At 41.1% G+C, this 23,356-nt stretch overlaps 1 protein-coding gene across 1 annotated transcript; it reads right to left on the bottom strand.

Annotated features, from left to right (window-relative positions):
* Positions 1 to 13,982: 13,982 nt before the first annotated feature.
* Positions 13,983 to 19,592, bottom strand: LOC109784791 (uncharacterized). Its single transcript, XM_020343390.4, has 7 exons — positions 19,168 to 19,592; positions 16,872 to 17,589; positions 16,639 to 16,788; positions 15,975 to 16,046; positions 15,787 to 15,852; positions 14,973 to 15,011; positions 13,983 to 14,736 (listed from the first exon to the last, which is right to left on the bottom strand). The coding sequence occupies exons 1-7, from the start codon at positions 19,488 to 19,490 to the stop codon at positions 14,566 to 14,568; spliced, it is 1,539 nt and encodes a 512-aa protein (XP_020198979.1). The 5' UTR covers positions 19,491 to 19,592; the 3' UTR covers positions 13,983 to 14,565.
* Positions 19,593 to 23,356: the final 3,764 nt, after the last annotated feature.

Here is a 23,356-nt window from a genome sequence, read left to right as displayed (position 1 = left end):
TTGTCTACATTTTTTAACTAACAATTTAATTTTTGTTAACATTTTTTTAAAATAAGTTGTAAATAACTTTTGTAAGCTTGTTTATATTTTTATATTAACAAAATCGTGAATACAACGTTAACAGTTTCTTTCAATTTTTTTAAAATTATTTTCTTTTCTGTTACAACTTGAAAGTACAAACATTATCATATTTTCTACATTTGTTTCAGCATATTTTATAAATTTTTGTCAACTTTTTCCTTCTTTCTTTAAACATGTAAACAATTTTTTAAAATCTGACAACATTTTTCTAAAATAAGTTGTAAATAACATTTCCAAGTTTATCTACATTATTTATAAAATAGTGAACAAATCATTAGCTTTTTAAATAAAAGTTATTCATATATTTTGTAAATTTGTCAACATTTTTTCGTTCCCACACGTGAATCAAAAGATTATCTATTTTTTCACTTTCTTATCAACATTTTTTTTCTTAATTTTTGAACAACTTCCTAAAATAAGCTATCAATAACATTTCTAAGTTTTATCTACATTTTTTACAAAATAGTGAACAGGCTACTAACTTTTTTTATAAAAATTGTTATCATATTTTCCAAATTTTGCAACATTTTTCCTCTAACCTCGGGCCACAAATTTGTCAACTACTCTACCAAAGAAAAACTATTCTAAAGTTACGAACATTTTTCTTCTTTGTGTACTTTTAGACAACTTTTTTTATTATTCTGTCAAAAACTTGTCCTAAACTTGTAAACATTTTTTCTTCCAACTTGTAAATCAAAAGATTAACTTTCTTTTCAATATCTTGTCAACATTGTTTCCCTTAATTTTTGAACAAGCTCTTATAATCTTGTCAACATTTTTTGGTACAACTTTTTATTACAAATATAAACAGTGATCTTAATCCCGTGAACTTTTTTGTGAACATTTTTTTAAAAATTAGTTGTGAATAACTTTCATAAGCCTGTCTACATTTTTTTTGTAATAAAATTGTGAACAAATTGTTAACAATTTCTTTCATCTTCTTTGTTAACATTTTTTGTTTTTTGTGTTACAACTTCAAAATTCGAAGTTAACATATTTTCCAATAGTTTGTCAACATTTTTTTCTTCTAAGGTGTGAACAACAATTTAATTTTTTTCAACGTTTTTTAAAAATAAGTTGTTAATAACTTTCGTAAATTTGTCTACATTTTATAATAAAAAAATCGTGACTACAATTTTAACATTTTCTTTTCAATTTTTTTGTTAACATTATTTTTTTATTTTTATTTTGTGTCACAACTCGAAAATACGAACGTTAACATATTTTCTATAATTTTGTCAACATATATTATAAATTTTTGTCAACTTTTTCCTTCTTTCTTCAAACGTGTGAACAACGTTTTAAAATCTGCCAATTTTTTAAAAGAAGATGCCAATAACATTTCTAAGTTTATCTACTTTTTAAAAAAAATAGTGAACAGCCTGTAAACATTTTTTTAAATAAAATCATGAATAGATTGTTAGCTATTTCTTTCAATTTTTTGTTAACATATTTTCCACAAATTGTTTTCAACATATTTTACAATTTTTGAACAATATATTTCTTCTTCTTCAAAGGTGTGAACAACTTTTTAAATTTTATGCACAGATTTTCTTTAATATTTCTCAAAAGTGTTTTCATTGTTTAATGAATTGTTGTAATGTTCAGATTCCTACATTGCTAAGCTCATCTACATTTTTCTTTGAAAATAGTGCACAGAACGTTAAATTCATTATCATTTAAAAACAACTTTTTGTTAACAATTTTGTAATTTTCGTGAGAACAAGTCTCTTAGAGAAGATGTTCACATATTTTCTAAGCTTGTCAACATTTTTTCTAACCTCGGTCAACAAATTTATTAACATGACAACCAGAGGACAGGTATTCTAAACTTATGAAACATTCAATTTTTACCAAATAAATACACATTCTCCAAATACACAATCTCTATCAATTGGCAAACATTATTAAAAAAGGATCCAATCATAATACATATTTGTCCAAAGCATGTGCTAACAATTTTTTTCCCACACTACACATGCTCCAAATAATTTGTTTAAACTTTCAATAGCTGTCCAAACAATAAATATTTATTTCACTCTGCAGCAAGTCCTCATCAATATACCTAACAAATTTGTAGAAAAAAAGCAGCAATATCATGGGAGGCACTCCAAAATTTCCTTGACACCAATGTACCACTCCTGGATCAAAAGTGACCATGAAAATAGGTTTTCAAAGAGCTTATTCGACTCTCAAAACTGTACAGACAAAAAAGCCAAAATTAGAATATGTTTCCCAAAGTCAAATTATAATTTTTTGAGGGAACAAAGTCAAATTATAATGTACAGATTAGTTACTAATTAATCCAATACCATTCATTTCTTATGCTGAACCATTTTGTCCTTGTCGTTGCTTCTTTTCTTTGCAGCTATTTTCTTGGCTGAGTTCTTTTCAGATTGTGATTTCAACCTCTGACCTTTGTTGACAGATTTCGAAGGTATCACAGGAGGATCTTTCAAAGTACCTGAGCATTCAGATTGTGTTCTCACCATCTCCGCAGTGTTCACAGTTTGTGTTGGTATTATAGCAGGATCATTCAAAGCGCCCGAACTATCACACTCAACTGTTTCAATAGCCTTATTGCGCTCCAAATATTTTGCATGCACCTTCTCCACTGCCTCTAGCAATTCCTTACTAAACTCAGAATCTTTACTGAGGTCTGAGCATGCATCAGCAACCTTACTCATCACGATAGCATACCGAACAACATTCTGAGAAGGGTCTGTTCCTATCACTTCAATAAGATCGTTCTTGAATTTCTTCAACTCATTCTCTCTAAATGCAATAGTCCATCTATTCAGAATGTAACGCTCCGGAAACTCAACAATATCAAATTAAGTAAACAATCTTAAGATATGACAACACAGGATTCCATCTCTTTCAAACTCCCCACGGAAACATTCAAACGTTGCTGCCTCCCTATCAACAGCAACTCGGAACAACTTCCTACTGAATTCTGGATGTTCATAACTGAAATTCCTCTTCAAGTCATACAACTTGTCTTTCTCTATTTCAATCACACCAAAAGTTGTTGCATTCACAAATTCTGTTAGCATTTTCAAATATATGCCACGGGTGAAAATTCTTGCAGCATGCCTTTCTAAAGGACAGCGGCTTCATAATATAGGAGTTTTCTCATTAGACACAAATCTGTCCTGATTCTCAATATTGATGACATTTTCTTGAAATAGCTCATACTGCTTCATGAATGCTTCTATCGTGTCTTTCCTTCTTATGTAGTTCTTGAAGTTGGAGTTGAAACTTTCGCTACGGCTTGTTGATTGAATGAATGGAAAAAACACGCCTCTGAACTAAGCCGGAACAAAATGGGCACGGATTTCCCACATCCTTTTAATACGATCTTGCTCTGCACAGTCATACTTCACAAAAAACTCTTGCCAATTTGCAACAAACTCATCAACAGTGGCAGATTGCATCAATACAGTTTTCATTTCTTCCATCCCTTCCCTCAAAGCCATGTATGCACCCATGTTATCCTTCATATTCTTGAGCACATGCCATATGCAGAACCTATGGAGAGAATCTCCAAACACTCGAGGAACAACCACTTTCATTGCTGAATCTTGATCAGTCAAGACTATCCCTGGTTTCTGGCCTTGCATGACTTCTACAAAAGTCTCAAACAACCATGTGAAAGTATCTGCTTTCTCATTTTGCAACAGCGCCCAACCAAACACTATTGTTCGCCCATGTCCATTGATTCCAACAATCGGTGCAAACGGCATGTTGTACTTGTTAGTGCTATAGGTTGTGTCAAAGGATATGATTTCTCCATACAACTTGTAGTCCAATCTTGACCGAGCATCTGTCCAGAAAATGCTCCGCACAGTGTCATCAGCATCTATTTGCATCTTATAGATGAAACCAGGGTTCTCAAGCTGCAACTTCTTGATATACTGCCGAGTCCACTCAATATCTGTGTTCTTCATCTTCTTTATCCGCTCATCCTGTTTCAGGTTATCAAGATTTTTGACGTCAAATGTCAAATTACCAAAGTTCCCACCACGCAGCCTCCTAAATATGATCATAATTCTTCGTGGTTTCACCCTATTTTCTTGCAGCAACTTAGACAGGAGTATTTCTGCTTCATTCATGTATTTATGGCTGAGGAAGAATTTGGTGAGTGAAGGCGAGCTCACAAAGCTATGGTTATGTTCCAGACAAACAGACAGAATAAACCATTTCCCTTCCCTTAGCTTCACTGTCACATTCATAGGGCAGTTTGTTCTCTCAATTACACTCCTCTTCCTTTTCCTAATACCCGAGTTGGTTTCACGTGTCTTCCTACCCTTGAAGCACTGTATAGTGATCTTCCTCTGCTTGTAGTTTCTTCCTTTTTTCATTGCAAAACCATTCATCTGCGCATACACATTCACAAATCTGACTGCCTCATCTAGCGTAGAGAAAACCATGCCAACAGCGAGTGTACTTGACTACTCCAATTCATCTGGTGTACTTGACTTCTCCAATTCTCATATTCTTCCTTCCCATTGCATGCTCCAGTTTCATCACCAGAATCTTCATCTTCAGATAGATGCTCAGCATTTGAATTCCCAACAAGATCAACTAACTGCAAGAAAAAAAAAGAACACAACCAGAGAATTCTATGTCAGATTTCCTATCATGCTAACTTTCTAACTTTTTGTGTGCACCAACCAGATCAAGAAAATATATACTATTTTCTTTGCTTCTACATTTTTATTCAAAGAGAGTGCTATACCTGTTCGCAAAACTGTTCTGACGTATGTGCTGTAGAAACTATTGCACTGAATCCATTATCAGAAACACTAGCCTGCATCAAATGAACACTTTCGTTCAGACATAATGTGCATTTGATTCCTCAAGACAAGTCCAATTTATGATACACTATTACAATAAAGGCATGATTTACCTTGTCAACAGTCTCTGCTTGCTGTCTCTCATTCGCATCAGCTAGTTCAATATTAGTAGCAACTTCCTACAATTTTTACATTTTCTTTGTTAATTTAACAACTATGAATCATTTCCAATTATTTACAATAAAACAAACAGTAAAAAACACTATCAAGTTCCTAGCTGGAGTATAAAGCTTACTTTCACAGACCCGTCAATACAAAGTTCTCCCACCATTACAGGAATGGTATCACTAATGTCTTCTGTTCCAATCAAATCATGGTTATGAGTATTTTCTTCCTGAGTGCCACAATAAGAATCCCCATAACTTTTGCTTACACCTTCCTGACTGCTTATGAGTACCTGTTATTTAAAGACCATCATAACTGTCAATCAAAGGTCTATGGCACACGAAAATGGAAATTGCGTTTTGGTAATCCCAAAGAACTTGTTAAAATGACCTCAGCTTCTTTTCTCCTCGACTGATGCAATACGTACTGATCAAATTCATCCATGAAAACATCATCTTTTTCCTGCAAATTTGTTTTTCATCCATCAAAATAAGTTCTTCTCTGAAGGTACTAATAGCTACAATGAATTTTCAAACCTTTGAAACTTCAGAAACTAGAGTTTTGGATACGAAGTCATTTTTCTTCCTAGAACTTCTTTTTGCTGGTTTCCCAAGTTTGGCTTCTCCACATATGACACTATCAACCTAAAACAAAAGATAAAGTTATTTGTTCAAAACCTTCCAATGATTTTGTTCAATTCACACACAGGCTTCAATCTAAAGCACAGAGGCTTCAATGTAAAATTTCTACTGTTCACTACTTTGTCATAGCAAGAAGATTTCTCATGCAAGTACCAGAAAAATATTAGCATTTTTTCGCTTCATCATCTGAAAATCATCAAAAATACTTTAATGAATTTTCCTATGACATATGCTACAGAACAACACAACATGTACTGATAAGCGAACAGTACCATTTAATCATTTTTGGTACAAATCGTTTCATGTTTAATTCTGACAAATCATAGAGAACAACATAATTGTTTACATATTAGTTTTTTTAGACTATGTTTTATGATACTATTTGTTTTGCTTCAAGCACTGTCTGTTGGTTCAAATTAAAAATGAACACGGTCAAACATGTCATGTGCTAGTTCTACTTCGGACTACGGAAACAATATCAACCTCTGCATTTTCTTGGGCATTCCATTAGCCTGTCTCAGAGATTGAGTTATTGTCTATATTTTTCTATCTGTAAGATGGTGACACTAGTATGAACAAGACAAAGAATCCAACAAGATTTTTCACCATCTTACCTTACATTCAAGACCATCTCCACCTTTCTTTTTCCTCTTCTTCCCCTGTTTGCTGACAGAACTATGTGACAGTTCATCCTGATTCATGGTTGATTGAACTATTGGATAGCCAAAGTTTTGACAAAAACAAACATGAGCACATTTATCTGGAACACGAAGAAAATTAACTAGAAGAATATCTATTTCCACTACTATCTTGAAGAAAATCTACTGCACTTCATATTTTATTTACCTAGTAGGTGCTCATACCACAGCGGAGATGCCCTTCTTCTTCGGCAATGGTTGTCCACCTTCAATCCTCGCCGGCGGTAGCCACAACCCCCCTTGTCCGCCGCTTGCCTGCCTCAAACCTAGACGGCGGACACACGCGGGCGCCTTGTGCGCGCCACCAGCACGGCCTGCGGTGCCTCGCAGAGAGATGATGAGGACGTTTTTGCTTTACTTTTTTTTCTAGGGTTACCTGTTTTTATCTATCCAAATAATACTAACATGTCCAACCTACAGCTGGGGTCCACCCCGCAATAGACGGAGCCTGGTACTTGTGTCCGCACTTTCCCCTCTCTCATTCTTCCCCATTTCCTCCATTTTCTCTCGACAGCACCATCGCCCGCCTCCATTTCTCTGGAAACCACCATCCTCCACCTCCATACCCTCGGCATCAACTTGAAGAACTATTTTCCTAAGATCCATCAGGTCAATTTCTTAAATAGTCCTCCTCTTTTACGTCTAAGTTGTGTTCCTCCTCTGCATATGCTTAGATCTGGTAGATTCTAATCGACCAGATCTTGGTCTGCCCAATTTTCTGGTTGGAATTTCAAAGATCAATTCATGTTGCTTGATTTTGGGTTCATCACCAAGCAGTTCAAGCTAGGAACATCTTACTACAAGATAGCTCTGTTCTTCACTTCATCCCCAACTATTTATAGGAAGATGTACAACCAATGCACCAGTTCATCCCCGAGTAGTTATAGGAAGATGTACAACCAGAGCAAAATATTTTTATTCCACGCTTGATGTTTGACGAAAATGAGTAAATGGTTAAATCCACAATCAAGGCAGACAACTATTGGACTAGTCATTTTTTACTGTCAGTGCACCAACCATTTGCTCTCAGTGCCCTCAACATTGCAACTAATTTTTCTTTTCAAATTATTGCAGATGGAAGATGAAAATATTAAGGCAAAACAAGGCTAACAACTTGATAACCATGAAACAGTCAACATTAATGTTCTATCGAAAGTTGCCAACACAAATAAGGTTCAACTTTATTTCCAAAAAAGCATCCATTATCTTGCTCTACTTTGTTATTTTTCCCTACTAAATGTCCTAAGCACAAGTGATTGGCATAACATTTGTAGTTTCTTTTTTAAGCACATTTGTTACTTAAGTATTAAGTAAATCTTTTTCCTCCATCAATGCTTCTGTACTAAACTTTATTCATTTTCTGCAGATGTCTACATCAAATGAGTCACTTCTAAAGAAGAGGAATACCCAAGAACTACATATGGCAGAATTAAGTGATGACAAAATTTATAAAAAGAAGAAAGTAAGAACAATCTGCTAACATTTTTTCTTATACTTTCAGTGATTTTGAAGTAACTCCATCTCTATAATCGAAATCGTCTTTCTATGCACATATTTTCTAAATATTCTGAACTTTTTATCAAATTACTTCAGGCACTTATTCTGGACCATCTTAATATGTTCCTGGTTTTCATATCAAATCTTACTGACGATCAAAAGATGATAGTACGAAAACTAGGGTTCGGTTCTATTCTTCAAATTTCATGCAACTCGAATGTGGATGATTTATTCCACTGGTTAGCTGCCCAGTTCAACACAAGTACATGCAGCATTGCACTTAGGAATGGGTTTAAATTCAAAATCACAGATGATGTTGTGCACAAAATACTGGGCATTCCATGTGGAGGATTACCAATTCAGACAACCCCTACCAATGAAACAGTTCAATTCATGAATACATTCTTGCAATCAGCTACTCCAACTCCAGAGCAACTATTCTCAATGATTACTCCTACCATAACTGAAGAAGCTTTCTCTAGGATATTCTTGCTATTGACTCTTTCTATCCTCATTGCACCTAACTCAAAGGGACTACCCAACAAAACAAAATTCAGTGCTTTGGTGGACATAGATTCTGTTCTCAAATACAATCGGTGTCTTTTTGCCCTGTCTTTCTTGGTTCATCAAATTAGAAAATCAGACATAAGGATCAACCCCTCAGCCATGCCAGGGGGATGCAAACTAATATTGTGGTAAGAATTTTCTTCTTTAACTCTTTCTGAATTACACTAATTTGATTTACTCGTTCATAATATATTTTCTCTTCATTGAATGTTCACTAATTAGACTTTTTCTGCTGCCCATTCTTTCATGCAACATTTTTAAGGTCATGCACTTTGAATTCTTAATCACATCTGAATACAAGATGCCCTCCAACATTTTCCCAAGGCTTCCAATGTGGTCATCAACTATACTTAATGCTTTTTTAGCTCTTGCTACAATGCCTGGAGAGGAAAAACAGTTTGGGAGGCTGCCGGTAAGAATTAACCACTTCCATTCTCTTCTTTCTTCTAAACTGCAGAATGATAGTCACTACTAGTAGCAAAGCTCCTTCTTCTTTTAGTCATTGTGTTGCAATTATTTTTTGGAAGCAATAAACTTTAACTTAATTATTTGCATTGCCAGATGAAGCACATATCTTCGACCCCATTCAATGATGAACTGAACGAAATAGAATTGGAACTACCTGAATCAGTTCTACACTGCATCAGTAGCAAGTTCCCTTCTATTCATGATGCAGAGATTAGTTAATGCAGAGAAAATAAAACAACAATCTCATATATTTTTCCATATAATTTATTATTATTTTTTCTAAATTTTTTTGCTTTATGAATCAGGAAAAGGCAAGAGTTGAACGTAGCACTCAGAAATTCTGGCAAACATTTGTATCAAATTCTATACCAACAATACGTTCCTACATTGATGAGGCACACAGTTGTTTTGGCCTCAAAATTCCTTCCAAACAAAGCAAGAGTGATGAACTCACCAAATTTCATTCTCTTCCAAATATGAAGTCCAGCAATACTACAAGTCATCCTTGTTCATACAAGTTGGAAACTGAAAATCATCCTGTCCTGGAATCATTCCTCTCTTCAATAGATTTCATTGATTTCCCTGAGCCTCACATTTATCCAGCCACTTTTGATGAAGAAAAGAACAAAGTATTAGTTGAATATCTTATACAAAGCATGTCTGAATCTCTCCATATTGACAAGCAGATAAATTTTTACCTACTATTGCCTGGTGCATCAACAACTACAGAGGTTATGAAAAAGGATGAACAAACACAAGCTGACCTAAGTGGTACTACTACTTTCCAAGGTAATCATTTCTCCAGCATTTGTTTTTATCGTTGTTCTTATGGTCTACCATTTTTTAACCCATCTTTGTAACTTTTTTACGCTTATACCAACAAGAACTAAATCACTTTTTACTAATACAAGTATGTACTTGTTCTTTCTCCAATCTGAATACATAGTGATTCTTGAATCAATGAAGACTTATCACTCAGTGAGGGAAATGATTGGAAAAGAACTTCTACAATGCAGATAAGAAAAATTCAGCATAACCCAGTGAAAATTTATCTCATCTAACAAAGGTAATACTACTGTTTTGTTTTCTCATCAAAACAACTAACATTTGTTCTTTTCGTACTACTCGAACATAGTAGTTTAAACTCATTTTGTGCCATCTTTCAACAGCTAATTCATTATATTGCTCAGAAGATCAAGCAGAAGTACCACCTGACCCTCTAGTTCCTATAGTTGTAGCTAGCCATATCTATGAACAAGCAGAATATCAGAGTAACAAGGCTATTACAAATAATACCCAAGCGGGATATAGTTGTTTAACAGGAATCAATGTTGAACATGATATTCCCTCTTTCAATGCTATAATTGCTGGTCTACATGATACACTTCCACATCAAATGACTAGTTGCAATAACGCAAGTCTTTCACTGCCTGCTGGTCCCACCTATAATGTTAATTCTAGTGGCAAGTATCCACTGTTATCCAATCAGAAAACTCCGTTTCTATATAGCAATAGCCCTCTGAGGCCTTTCAACATCAACTCTGGTCAACCAGAAAACAGATTTGGAACTCCACTTGATGATCCAGGATTATATAAACTTCTAGAAGACTTTGAAGCTGAATGCAAAAGAAACAAAATCGCAGAAGGAAAGAAGAAACTGTTTCAGAAATTCTCTTCAGCAGCAGTTGTTTACCAGAACAAAAACATGCAGTAGCAACAAGTTATTTTCTCAAGCCCGGTTCGGTCTGAGTTCTTCAAGACTATGAACGCAGCTCTACCACATTTGGACTCAAGGTATTTTACCTGTTTTCGGATACTCGCAACTACTTGAAGCCAATAGTTTCATAATATATGTTTCCTCTTTCCTTCTATCTTCCTCATGATCTGGTACTAGTTCTTCTAACAACCTTTCTTGTTTACATTCATCAAAAAAATATCAGCCAAAGGATTTTCCAAGTCAATGAAGTTTGGGTTGATCAGAAGACTTTGACTATTTCATTGAGACCTGGCTCCTGGATGAGTCCCCATTCTTTAGATTGTTACCCGAAAATTCTTAATAAAACCAACTATTCCGCGTGAGGCAAGGACTTATACCAAATACTGATTTTATTACACACATTGTGCAAAGAGAAGATATGGTAGTGCTCGCTTCATTTTGTGCTAAGTACTTTTTCATTTTAGTGACAGAAATCCACCAAAAAAGATATAAGCATCACTCATTTTAGTATTATTGATATTTTTCACAAACGACAATGCAGGAATTATTAATACAGCCTCTATTGGATCATTTAGATCCTATTTGTAGAGATATTTTAAGTGAAGGAACAGTTGGCTTCAGCCTGGATAGAGCAAATTTCGTTAGTTCTCTAACTTGAGTAACAAAACATATATGAACATTTCTCTTTAAACACTATGTTTGCATGAAGAATGCAGTATTTTCTTATCCCTACAAAACCAAACTTATATGCCTTCTATTTTTTCTAGGTGCACTTACCTTGCTTCAATGATAAGCAGTTGATTTTAATTTCCACAAACCTGGAATCCTAGAGGTACTTCGACATTATGAATCCTGATGGCTCTGGACAAGATAGATTCACCACTATCATTAGCACTGTTGCCTACAATTTCAAAACATTGTTTGCCTTGACATACCCGAACTGCACTGCATTCAACATAAAGGACTTCGACTACAGATTTTGTTGCAGTACCTAGAACTCATTTCAGGTCCATAGCTTCTCTTTTTTTTTCATTCAGCATTTTCATTTGAATTACCTTAGTTAATTGCAGTTTTCATATATTCGTAAACTAAGTTAAGTTCTTACAATCTCCTCTATCCCAGGTATGATACATGACTATTTCTGTTGCAAATTTTGAAAAACTACCGTGGAATGGGAGTTCCAGGGTTCTCAACTGTAAGATCCTATCATTTCTAGACCAATACCTCTTCATTTTTTTAACTGTACAACTGAAAGTGAATAAACTTTCTTCCAGGCTGATTTGCAAGCTCTGCGTGAAATTTTCTTGTACGAGATAGCAACATACCCCAATAGTGAAGTTCAATTGCCTATAGTGAGAAACTTCCTACAAAACCATGTAAGTTCTAGATCCTTTTTTTATCATCCTCCCCTTGTTGGTTATCTCTGTTCTTGCCATTTTTCTATCACTTCTATATAATCTATGTTATGAAAGTTGGTTACTCTTTTTGTCAAAATGTTTCTTATGTATTTTCTAAATATGTTATTCCACAGGGGTTTCGATCATTCAAATAAACAACTACCGAGGTCACAACTGCAACTCTGCAAAAAGTCTGAAACATTTTCCCTTCTCTTTTTAATAATTCCTTTCATAAAGTTTTTCAAATAAACATCTACCTAGCTTTGAGATTCATACGTAGCAATTATTGTAGTGTCAACCTGATTGTCGAAATAGTCGAACAAATAATTCCACAGAAAAAGTTCACTATAAAACGTTTTGCATGTAGCCCAGAGATTAAGTGTTCAATCAAATAGTAATCTGTCAAGCAACTATAGTAACTCTTGGCTAACTTCTTTTCTAAAAATATGTCATACATTTGTGCTTTGTTTCATTACAATACAATTCATTTTTCCCTACCATCCATATTCAATCACCTACATTAAACTGCTTTTTGGAATGCTTCCACATAATAAAATTCTTTTCCATAATGACTGAAATTTATTTTTTTTCAATTACAATCAACATGGGATGTTTTCACTCTAAATTAGTATGTAAAGTGTCCAATTCTATATGGAGTAGCATTGCAATATTTAAAATTATTAGCACATTTAGATCATTTTGTTCACATTTTTTTGGCTATTTAAAACTGTTATTTTTCCCTCATCATGACTTTTGTGGATGTTACAATATACTGACCAGCAGTTTTTTTGCTTTTCTTAATAAAAATAGGTACAACAACTAGTACAAGACAATTCCAACAAGAACTACGGCAGTCAAGATAATCCACACAAATGGATAAAGACGTTATTTTTAATCCCTTGTATGAAATTTTCTTCCTGATCAATTTTGTTTGTATGACATGTTTAGAAAATTCAGTACAAAAAAGAGCCCCTGACATCATACTGTTTTTTGCATTTTCTTATGAATTTTTTTCTACAATATTTGCTCGCTACATTTTTCCGTTCCAACTTAGGAACATACAGGAAAAAAAACATTTTTTTGAACGGAAAACAGGAATAAAACTAGTAGTTCAAATTCGAACCAGCATCTACGCGCCACTTTTCCCTATCGTGCACAAAGAAACATCCTGGCGCACGAAACAATCTCCACCCAAACGCGCACGAAATGGGCCAGCCCAACTAGTTCCCGCCGTTCGTTCGGAGCAGTGTCCCCCCTACGCGCCTGCATGCTTCCTGGCGCGTAGGTCGCCATATAGGCGGTCCCCCTTAGGACTGCTTGACTGCTCGTTTTTTAACACAGTACAGAGGCGCTCATATATTCGCGCATACACTCATCCCTATAAACGCACACACACACCCTACCCTATGAGATTTTCTGAGAGACTGAGCCGACATATCATCTTGAGATTTTACGAAGTCACCGTAGGCGACTTGTAGTCGACGGGAACGTCTCCTCCCACTGAATGCGCATCGCCGAAAATTCTGAAATAAATACAGAATAAATGCGAACACCAGGACCTGAAACCTGGTGGGATAGGGATACTACTGTCCTCCTAACTATCCAACCACAGGTTGGTTCGCACAACTCGTTTTGAGTATGCAGGCCGCGTTACCCACCAGGGCATGGGCACAACCAACGGTGAATGGCGGCCCTCGACCAATGAGGCGATGCCATGACTGGCTATAGCAACTTGGCGAGGTTGTGGCCAATGGGGCCCGTCAACCAAGGCAAGGCCGCAACAACAACTCATCAAGGTTGCGGCCGGTGTGCAAATGGTGCCCAAGAAGAAGAACAAGTACATGATGGAGTTTTTTAAAAGGTACACAATGGAAGATATATTTTTATTGTTGTCAACTATTATTGGACTAGAACATGTATCCCCGACTTTTATACATATGTACTGCTTTAGTACATACTAGGAATCAAATAAAGTAACATTTACTGTTCTTTTTTGTGCCAACTTTCTTCTGTCTCGGCTTTGTGAATTCTAAATGAACTTTTTTTTCTCTTTACTTTGTGGAGTTGGGATATTTCCTGAACAGATGCAATGCAACATCTGTAAGTTAAGCCAGCGATGAAACACGTTGTATAATCTATATGCTTTTAAAATCTACTATATGTATAGAATCATGTCATATCTCATTAAAAATGGTCACATCAGTTCTAGAGCAGAAAGAATCAACGCAGTACCGATGTTAACAATGGACAACATTACACGAACCATGGATCCAATCAACATACAAGATACATTTGATGTTTAATTAACTTGTGGCTATAGTTACAGAGATACAACTCTAAATTAACCTCATGAATTGCTCATTCTCTAAATATATCTCGTTCACGATGCGGTAACAACAACAACAACAACAACAACAACAACAACAACAACAACAACAACAACAACAACAACAACAACAACAATATAATAATAATAATAACAACAATAATAATAACAATAATAATGATAATAATAATAGTAAGTAATGAAGTAAGTCATTGGAATAAACAACTCCTGTTGGGCGGGGTCCAATAATCCGGGCCGTTGCTATCCATGTACACCTGGGGCGTGCGGGAGAGTGGAACCAAGCACAACCCCCTACTCTTTAGGTCAGTCTCTGCATCTTCCTTCTCCATCCCATCAGACCGTACCCATGGCTTGTAATCCTAAGGAAAAAAAGGAACAACAACATAGTGTTATGTGAATGGAAACATTGTTATGTGCCAGGTGTATCAACCGTAAAATTTCCGCAAGAAACTGAAGAAGTTTGATGATGGCTGCTGACGGAAGGTGGGCTTATTATATCATTATTACTATTTTTTTGCGAGGAACTAGAAAAAGTTATAAAAGTATATTTTAGTCAAAGGGTTTAATACTTCATATGTAGATTTTGTGGTTTTACCTTGCTACTACACGACTTCATGTAAGGGTCACTCAGCAGCTGCATGCAACAGACAACGAAATAGTAAGTCAAACTGAAACAAAAAATGTTGATTCCCAGATAGATATGGAGAAAGTTTTCCATGTCGTATATCATGAACTGATAGAGCCAAACTACAAAAGGAGGTAGCAACGGGGCATGACCATGCATTCCATTACACAAAAGCAGCAGCACTAGTGGCACTCATGCGGTGCTAAATACGAACAAAGCAAGGCTACCATGGGGCCCTCCAAAAAGGGGGTGCATGAATAAATTCATCAGCTATGGGCTTGTCGGTTGTGGCGCAACACGTGTCTCACAATAATTGGCTGCTTGGCATGAATATTCTCCTCTAACTAATATTGAGTGCGGTTGTGAAACATCCCTTTTGACAAATAAATAATTGCAGTGATTATGTTGCACGAGTCAGGAAAAGGATGGTAGAAAGCCCTCCATCATGAAAATGTGTTAAGGACATAAAGCTTCCACATCCTTTTAGTGATCATGTTTTTTTTGAGAATTTTTTAGTGATCATGTTGATTAAATAATCCTCACCAAGCATATGCATTATATAAAGGGATACACATGCTATTATATTAATTACTCCCTGCCCAAATTAATTAAGGCATATCAAGTTCAGAAAGTTAGATTAAAATTCTAATAAACCTTAAAAAAACTACTCCCTCCCATTCATATTAATTGTTGCAGACTTAGTAAGACTTTGTACAAAGTTAAATGTATTCTCCTCTTTGTAAAACTACGAACACTCACGAGATCGGAAGCAAAACTAAATTACCTGCACTTGCTCATGCAACCACTTAATGTAATTTATCGCCTCATATAGAACTGATGCGGTATCGGTCTGTTCAAAGGATGAACAATTTCAGTATTGCTTTTTTTTTTTTTGCCTTCTGGCATAATTGTGGTGTAAATAAACATCAAACAGAAATGAACAACCGAACACACATATGTGCTTCAACACACCTTCCCAAATGGTGAAACCATCTGTTGAAGTGCAGTTATCTTGTGTCCTAACTTTACTTTAGTCACCTGGCCCTGTTAAATGGAAGCCTAATTAACTCATTAATCAATGATAGTCTCATGAATGAAGAACCGACAGTTTAAATTAGTTTGGGGAATTTGGTATCATAACATTGTTTCGTTAAGCTATGTGCAACCTTTTCACGGTGTTCAAAGCATGCATAGCCCCTCCATTCAAATGAATAAGGCACACACGTTTCTCAAACTCCAACTCTGATCACAAATTAGATTGATAATATCTATCTTTTGTGACATAAAAATTGTATCAAGGAAAACTTTTTCAATACGAATTCAATGGTATAATTTTATTCACATATAATTCACATTTAGTTGGTATAATTTCTGGTCTTGAATTTCAATATGTGTGCACACCTTATTCATTGGAATGGACGGAGTATATGTTAAGCCATCATGTGTTCAAAGCATGCATATACGTTAAGCTATCATGCATGTAGTACTGCTTGTGATAAATATTGCTCTAAAAAATAAAGATTTAGCTATAATTAATGAGCAGTCTAAATACTGGTTGAACTCATGCATGCATGCATGTCCCAATGGCGGATCAACCATGCATGCAAATAAGTAAAAGAGTGTGACACTGCCATACTTTGGGAGACGACGACGTGGGCGAGCAGGACTCGTGCTTGGACTTCTTCACGTTGCCTTCCGATCCCCTCTCCTCTTCCGATCTCTTCTTCCCCTTGGTGGATAGTGCACTACTCCCCTTGCCACAGCCGCCGCTGGTGCTTGTCTTCTCCTACGCATGCACACAAGTACAATATCATACATCGATCAAATGTCTCTGGCCCTTGATCTTGCATGCATGTTTTGCTTTCTTACAGGTACCGGCGACGACATCTCCCGCCCTTGCTTCTTGTACTCCGCCGACGACGTCTTCGCCGGGGAGCCGGAAGGCGCAGGCTTTCCCATCCCCCGGCCGAACGATATCAAGCCCGACAGGCTCCTAGGGTCGCGACCGTCATTTCTGCCCCACCGAACGTCCATGGCAACGTCATAAGCGCCGGCGCCGCCTCCATACATTCTGTTGCTGATGAGCCCTTGCATGGAGCTGTACCCTAGCCCGATGGGCCTCGTGAAGTCTTGGCTGCTGGTGCTGCTGGTGCTGGCCGCTTCCTGCAGTATCGCGCCGTGGCCGCCCCCACCCATCTCGTGTTTGACGTTGCCGTCCGCGTCCAGGAAGAGGGCCTTGGCAACGTGGCCCATGGCGGCGGCGTTATCGCATGGCCCGGAGCCGCCAACGCGTTGGTGGTGGCCGCTGTCTCCGTGGCACGGGTTGGGCGGCGCGATGGACCAGTAGCCAGGGCCGGAGGCGGAAGGGAGGTGCTTGTCCATATTGGCAGCGCTGAACTGGTGGACGTCCGGCCATGCGCTGCCGCCACCGTACTCCATCTTCTTGAGATAGTCGCAAGCCGGCGGCTCGGCAAAGAGCTCCGTGGCGAGCGTCCTTGAGTTTAGCAGCTCAAGGAAGTTCTCGCTGTCGTCGTTGTGGGCGTCATGCACCACCTGCATGCTCCTCGCGACCTCGCCGCCGGTGCCCCTGAGTTTTTCTCCAATAGAGGTAATTGAAAGGTGAACAAAAAGAGAACGTGCACAACGGTACTTCTGCTTAATTAAATTAGTTTATGCACCTAGTCTTGCTTATTTGTTCCTCAAACGAAAAGGTCTTTGCTTCTTTGTCATCTATCATTTGGCAATCAATTGCAGAGTTGAAAGCGAGAATGTAAAGAGGGATCATCTTTGGGAATTGGATTGAAGTAGTACTTTTCTAGCTAGCTAGCAAGCAAGGGGACCTGAATGCTTTGATATGGTACAACTTTCTGGCGATCCGTACTAAACAAGCGAATTTTAGTTGCTTCTCCAAAGCCTAGGAAATACTTACTCCGTCCTATAATATAAGAACATTTTTCAAACTAAAATAGCTTGAAAAACATTCATATATTACGGGATAGACGGAGTATATTCAAGCTTATATATTACTCCCTTCGTATCAAAATATAAGATGTTTTTTTAACACTTTTATAGTGTTAAAAAATGTCTTGTATTTTGATACAGAGGGATAATACTAGACAGATTGGAGCATTTATTCTTTGGAGGCCTAACAAATTTTGTTCCAGCAGCAAGCGATCTCACTTATGTTGATTCCAATGTGATAGTCTCCTCACTTGCAACTCTACATAATACTCCGTCCGTCCCAAAATGAGTCACTTATTTTGGGACGACTCATTTTGGGACGGAGGGAGTATTAATTAGGTTTTTGACCAAAAATGTTTTACGGAACCATGGTTCAACCGAACCTATATATACTGGACATCATTCATTTCTAGACACTATTCATAAGGATCCGTGCATGGTTGATTAAAAAATGCAGTTGTCATGCATGTCTATTCATGAGGATCCATACATGATTGATTAAAAAATGCAGTTGATATATATGTTACAGATCCACATGTAGTAGGATGTTAAATTATACGCATAGACCATAGGTTCGGCTGAACCATGGTCCTGAATCACGTCTCTCGGTTTTTGACAAAGGGTGGAACCTATTTAGCTAGCTAACTCGAGGCAGAGACGCAAACCAAAAGTCCCTTCTAGATTTGCATTGTGGGGATTAATTACCTTTCCCATATCACACTATTTGAAAAGCTAACTAGCTAGCTCCTTTTTTCCTTGCTTTGCTTTGCTTTAGTTCCTCTCTTGCTTTCCCTAGCATGCTGCCACTGACTCTCTAGAATCTAGAGCATAGACTACAACCTATCACACTCATACGTAATACATATTCTTGTTCTATTTTCTTTTTCTTCTCTGTATTAACAAGTGTGTGTAGTGTAGCTTGGTAGAGGGAAGGGGAATAGAGATGAGAATTAAGCAGCAAGGTTATTTAGATTGATCGAAATTAGAATCACACTAGCTAGGTAGAGGTAGACAATATATACTCTCGAGATTAGAATCTAGGCAAAGCGAGGCTCCTTTCTTTTTCTTTCGGACAACAGATAGTGGACGCATGCCGTCTTTTCACGCCCGGGCCGGGCCGGGCCGAGCCTTCGAATATGCAAATATTACTATTATGGTATTACCCCCGAATATGCATCTAGTGATATGGTCCTGCTGTACTCACATGACGACTTGGTTCCAGAGGTGGCTCTGCACGGCCGCAGTGGCGGCTGAGGAGTCGTCCATGCTGATGCCGGAGTGGTTGGTAGAGGTCTTGGTGAAGGAGGTCTGCATGGTGGCGTTGGAGGCGGACAGGTCGTCGTCGGCGCCGGAGGAGGATGTCCTGTGTTGAGCGAGCGGGGTCCAGAGCGGCGTGGCCGCTGTGGCGGCCGGCGGCGGCCAAGCAGGGGTAGTGGAATAGGGATGCATGTCGCGCCACCAGAAAGCCGAAGATGGAGGGTGCGGCGGTGAGCTCGCGACGGAGGCCTGCGAGCTCTCCTGGGCCATGCACTACGTACCTGCTGCTGCGAGCTCTTCTTGGGCGGGCGTGTGGCGGCCGGGGTAGAGCTAGGAAGGAGAGAGGAGGCCGGGGGAGGAGGAATTTGGCTTTGTCTAGAGCTGACAGGAGTTCGTGGGTGCCTGCCGGGGGCTTTATAAAGGAGGGGATGAGATGGCTATGTGGGCGTGATGTCACACGCTCCGGAAGTCTCTTTGTTTGGACATCTCAATCCTTTCGGGACCTGGTGAAGCAATGCGCGTCACCGTTAGTATACCGTTAGTCTACTACGAGTGAGCATCGGAAGTGTCACGAACTGAGAAATGTGAACACAACTTTGCGAGCGACTGGTCGGATTCCTCGCGCACGATGGCGCTGCTGCAACCAGCGCCTAGGCTTGGCCGGCTTCGTCGCCACCACCTCCTCCTTGGCCTTGACCATGACGCGGCTGAGCTTGACGTTTCGCTTCGTCGCGAACTCTTTCAGCACCTCTGCTCGTACAACACAGATTAATGCATAAGATTCCGTTAATCACTCTTCAGTGGAAATAGAATAGGAAAAGACGATGCTAGCAAATACTCAGTCCAGAAAGTTATTATGGATAAAGCTCCACTAAACAGCCGCGCTAGTAGTTAGAAAACGGCATGCAAGCGGACGGCGACAGGCATGAATCGCAGATTAATCCTCGTCGCGTCGCACCGTCCGCCGGAATACGTATACACGCCTAACAAGTTGACGCTGGAAAACATTTTCGGTGCGGCGTCTCAAGTGTCAATGCAAACGATCGAAGGGCTTGGAGTTATCGCACGCGACGTACCTTCGAGGCTGACGAAGCGGTAGACGCGGCCGAGCAGGAGCGTGTCGTCGGGGCCGAGCAGCTTGAGGTGCTTCACATCCGGGGCAGCCGCGCGCGGCCGCGTCATCCATGGAGCGCAAGAAGGCCGTGACGGCGGAGAGTAGCTGGATCAGCGGTGTCGGCAGGCTTTGAGAGCATGCACAATCCCATCCTATGCGCCTCTCTTTAATTTGCAATCCCACCATCCCAGGGTGCCACATCAGCAAATCCAGTTCTAAACGGGTTTAAGGGTGATTACAACCAGGATCGAAAATTTCAGGGTATGGACTTCAGGGATTTAGACGTCGGGGTTCATTTGTGTCGTGCTCTATGTCTTCAGGGTTTAAAATAGACTTTACTCTGACGCGGTGTGTACGGGGCGGTGATCACGGCTGCGACGTAGTGGCCCGGGTTGGCCCCCATGGCCACCCCAGCCGGGAACGCTCAGTAGGCGAGCTGAGTGCGACTGCTGCCCAGGTGCTGGATCACCGCTACCGCCGCGTCCGCCACCTAGCAGTTACCTATGTTTGCGCACGCGCAGCGCCAACGCCCGTTCGTCGGCCACCTTCCCTTTCTCAAGAAGCGGCTCCAGAATGCGTTCGCGCGCCTCGCTGCGTGCCCGGTCTTCTCCTTCCGCCTCGGCTCATGCCACGTCGCCGTCGTCACGCCGGCAGAGGCCACCAGGGACCATCTCGACGTCAGGCTCGCGAACCGGCCGCGCATCGCCGGAAAACCCACCGTCGAGCCCCAGCTCTCCTCTAGGCGCCAGCCCCCTTGTCTTCCCTCTTCGTGATCGAGATGGTAGCGCACCCATCCGCTGTATCTTCCTCCATGCCACCTGCACCACACATCTCTCTCCCGGCCAGCCACACCTCCCCCGTCCCACACCCAGCTGCTCGAGCTTTTGTGCACGACCGAGCCATCGGGCAGGCGGCCACTCCGATACATGGTGGTAGATGACGAAGAGGGAAGATGGGAGTAGCAGGGCCGCGGTGGGGGAATAAACGGGACGCCATGGAGCCCTTTTAGGCCAACTCCACCGCACGACCCCAAACGGACGTCCGGTTTGGCCGGATTTTGTCCCTTTGGGGCGGCAATGGGTTCGCCCATGTCCGCCTCTGCCCGTTGGGTCGTGGGTGCGTCCAGCGCGCGGCCGCACCCCAAATCATGTCTGTGTTGGACGTGATAAAAAAACAAAAAAACTAAAATAAAATGACCTAAAAAAGTAAATAAACGCAGTTAAAAAAAATTAAAATATAAGTTAGGGGTCATGGCCACAAAACAGCCCAGTTTCACGGTTCACTTAACGGCCCAGTGTCATAATTAACATAAAAACAAAATGAAAAACACCGCCCGCGCGCTCCTGCCGCGCCCGTCGTTGCCGTGGTCGTCGCCGTCTTCAGTGGCCGCCAGTGTTGTCGTTGTCGCTGACGAGGTCGGCGTAGTCCGGCGGCGTCCAGAGGTGGGCCGGCGGTCCGTGGTGCGCCGGGGCAGGCTGGAAGGTGGCAGGTGCCTGCACCACCTCCTCCCGTGGCGACGCGTCCCGCTCCGGTGACCACGGCGGCGTGGGGCACCAGTTCAAGCCCCCCACGGCGTCGGCCATCTGCTCTGCCGTGCACGACCAGGTCCACTCCTGGCCCACCAGGCCCGGGTGGAACGAGGCCACCGGCGCCTCCTTCATCACCTCCTCCGCCGCCACCATCTCCAGCTTGGGGATGGTGACGTCGCCGGCCATGGAGAGGGCCGTCATCTCCTCGAGGCCCTCCCATTGGCGCTCATCGTGCATGCGCATGGAGTCCTCCATGACACGCGCCATGAGACGGGCCTCCTCCTCCGCTGTCATGCGAGGAGGTGGAGGTGGTGACGAAGACGGGGAAGGCGACGGCGTGGGCGTGAGGCCGCGCACCTCCCAACGTGGCCGCCGCGGCCTAGACACCGTGCCGGCGAAGTAGGACGCGTGCCGCACATCGTGCTCGTCCTGGAGCCACGTGTCCCAGAGCACGGAGTCGGGCTGTGACGCCCGGATAATTAAGCTACAGTAATCCCACGCTAACGGTGCCACGTCACCCCGGTTACTGTTGATAATATCGCGTTGGATCAAAACCGTTTCAAAATTCAAATTCAAATTAATGTCAACAATAAAAGTTTTTAAAAATTTAAAACAAAAATGTTCGGGAGGTGCCATATTTTGCATAAGTAAATATGGTGTAATAAACACATTTTTATAAAATGCCTAGATAATTTAAAATGATTTAAAACAGAAAAGAAAATAAAATAAAAAGAAAAGAAATTACAAAATAGAAACAAACAAACAAACAAAAATAAATAAAAGGAAGCAACCCCCCAACTGGGCTCCGGCCCAGCTGGCCTACCCAACTGGGCCAAGGCCCACCCGCACTCCTTAACCCCCACTCCCCTCCCAGTCAACCACCGACACCCCCCACTCCCCCCAAAATATCTCCCCCTCTCCCCCCGATTGGATCGGGATCGAGGGAGGAGACCGCCGACGCCGCCTCCCGGATCGCCCGTCGCCGTCCATCCTCGCCGGACCTCCCCACTGGCCTGCCTCCCGCTCCGCCGCGTCGTCCCCGTCGACCACCCCGACCCCCACTGCCCCGTCCCTACTCCCCGCTGTGAGCACGCACCCCTCTCCTCCTCCTGTCTCCCCTGCTGCACTGCACCGCCACGCTCACCGCCAGGTCCCGCGCGCCCGCTGCTCGCCGTCCAGCACCCGCGCACGCCGCTCGGGGCCACGCCCCTCGCCCCGCCTCTGTCCCCGCTGCGGCTATCCCCGTCGCCGCTGCTGCGGCTGGCCGCCGCGCTCGACGGCACCCCACGCTGCGCGGCCCCGCTCCACTGCTCTGCTCCTCTGCCGCCTGCGCCATCGCCCCGCCTTGCCTCACGCCATAGCCGCTCGTAGCCCGCTCGCCCGTGGCCTGCTTCCCCGCCGCCGGGCTCGCCTCCGTTGACGCCTGCAAGCCCGCGCGCCCGCGCGTCGGTGCCAGCCTCCGCATGCCCCTGCTCTCTCGCCGGCCACGCTGG

The sequence above is a fragment of the Aegilops tauschii genome, chromosome 2 (genome assembly GCF_002575655.3).
Source record: "Aegilops tauschii subsp. strangulata cultivar AL8/78 chromosome 2, Aet v6.0, whole genome shotgun sequence".
Classification (NCBI taxonomy): domain Eukaryota; kingdom Viridiplantae; phylum Streptophyta; class Magnoliopsida; order Poales; family Poaceae; genus Aegilops; species Aegilops tauschii.
Note: the sequence above shows the minus strand (reverse complement) of the source record. Positions and strands in the feature narration are given on the sequence as shown.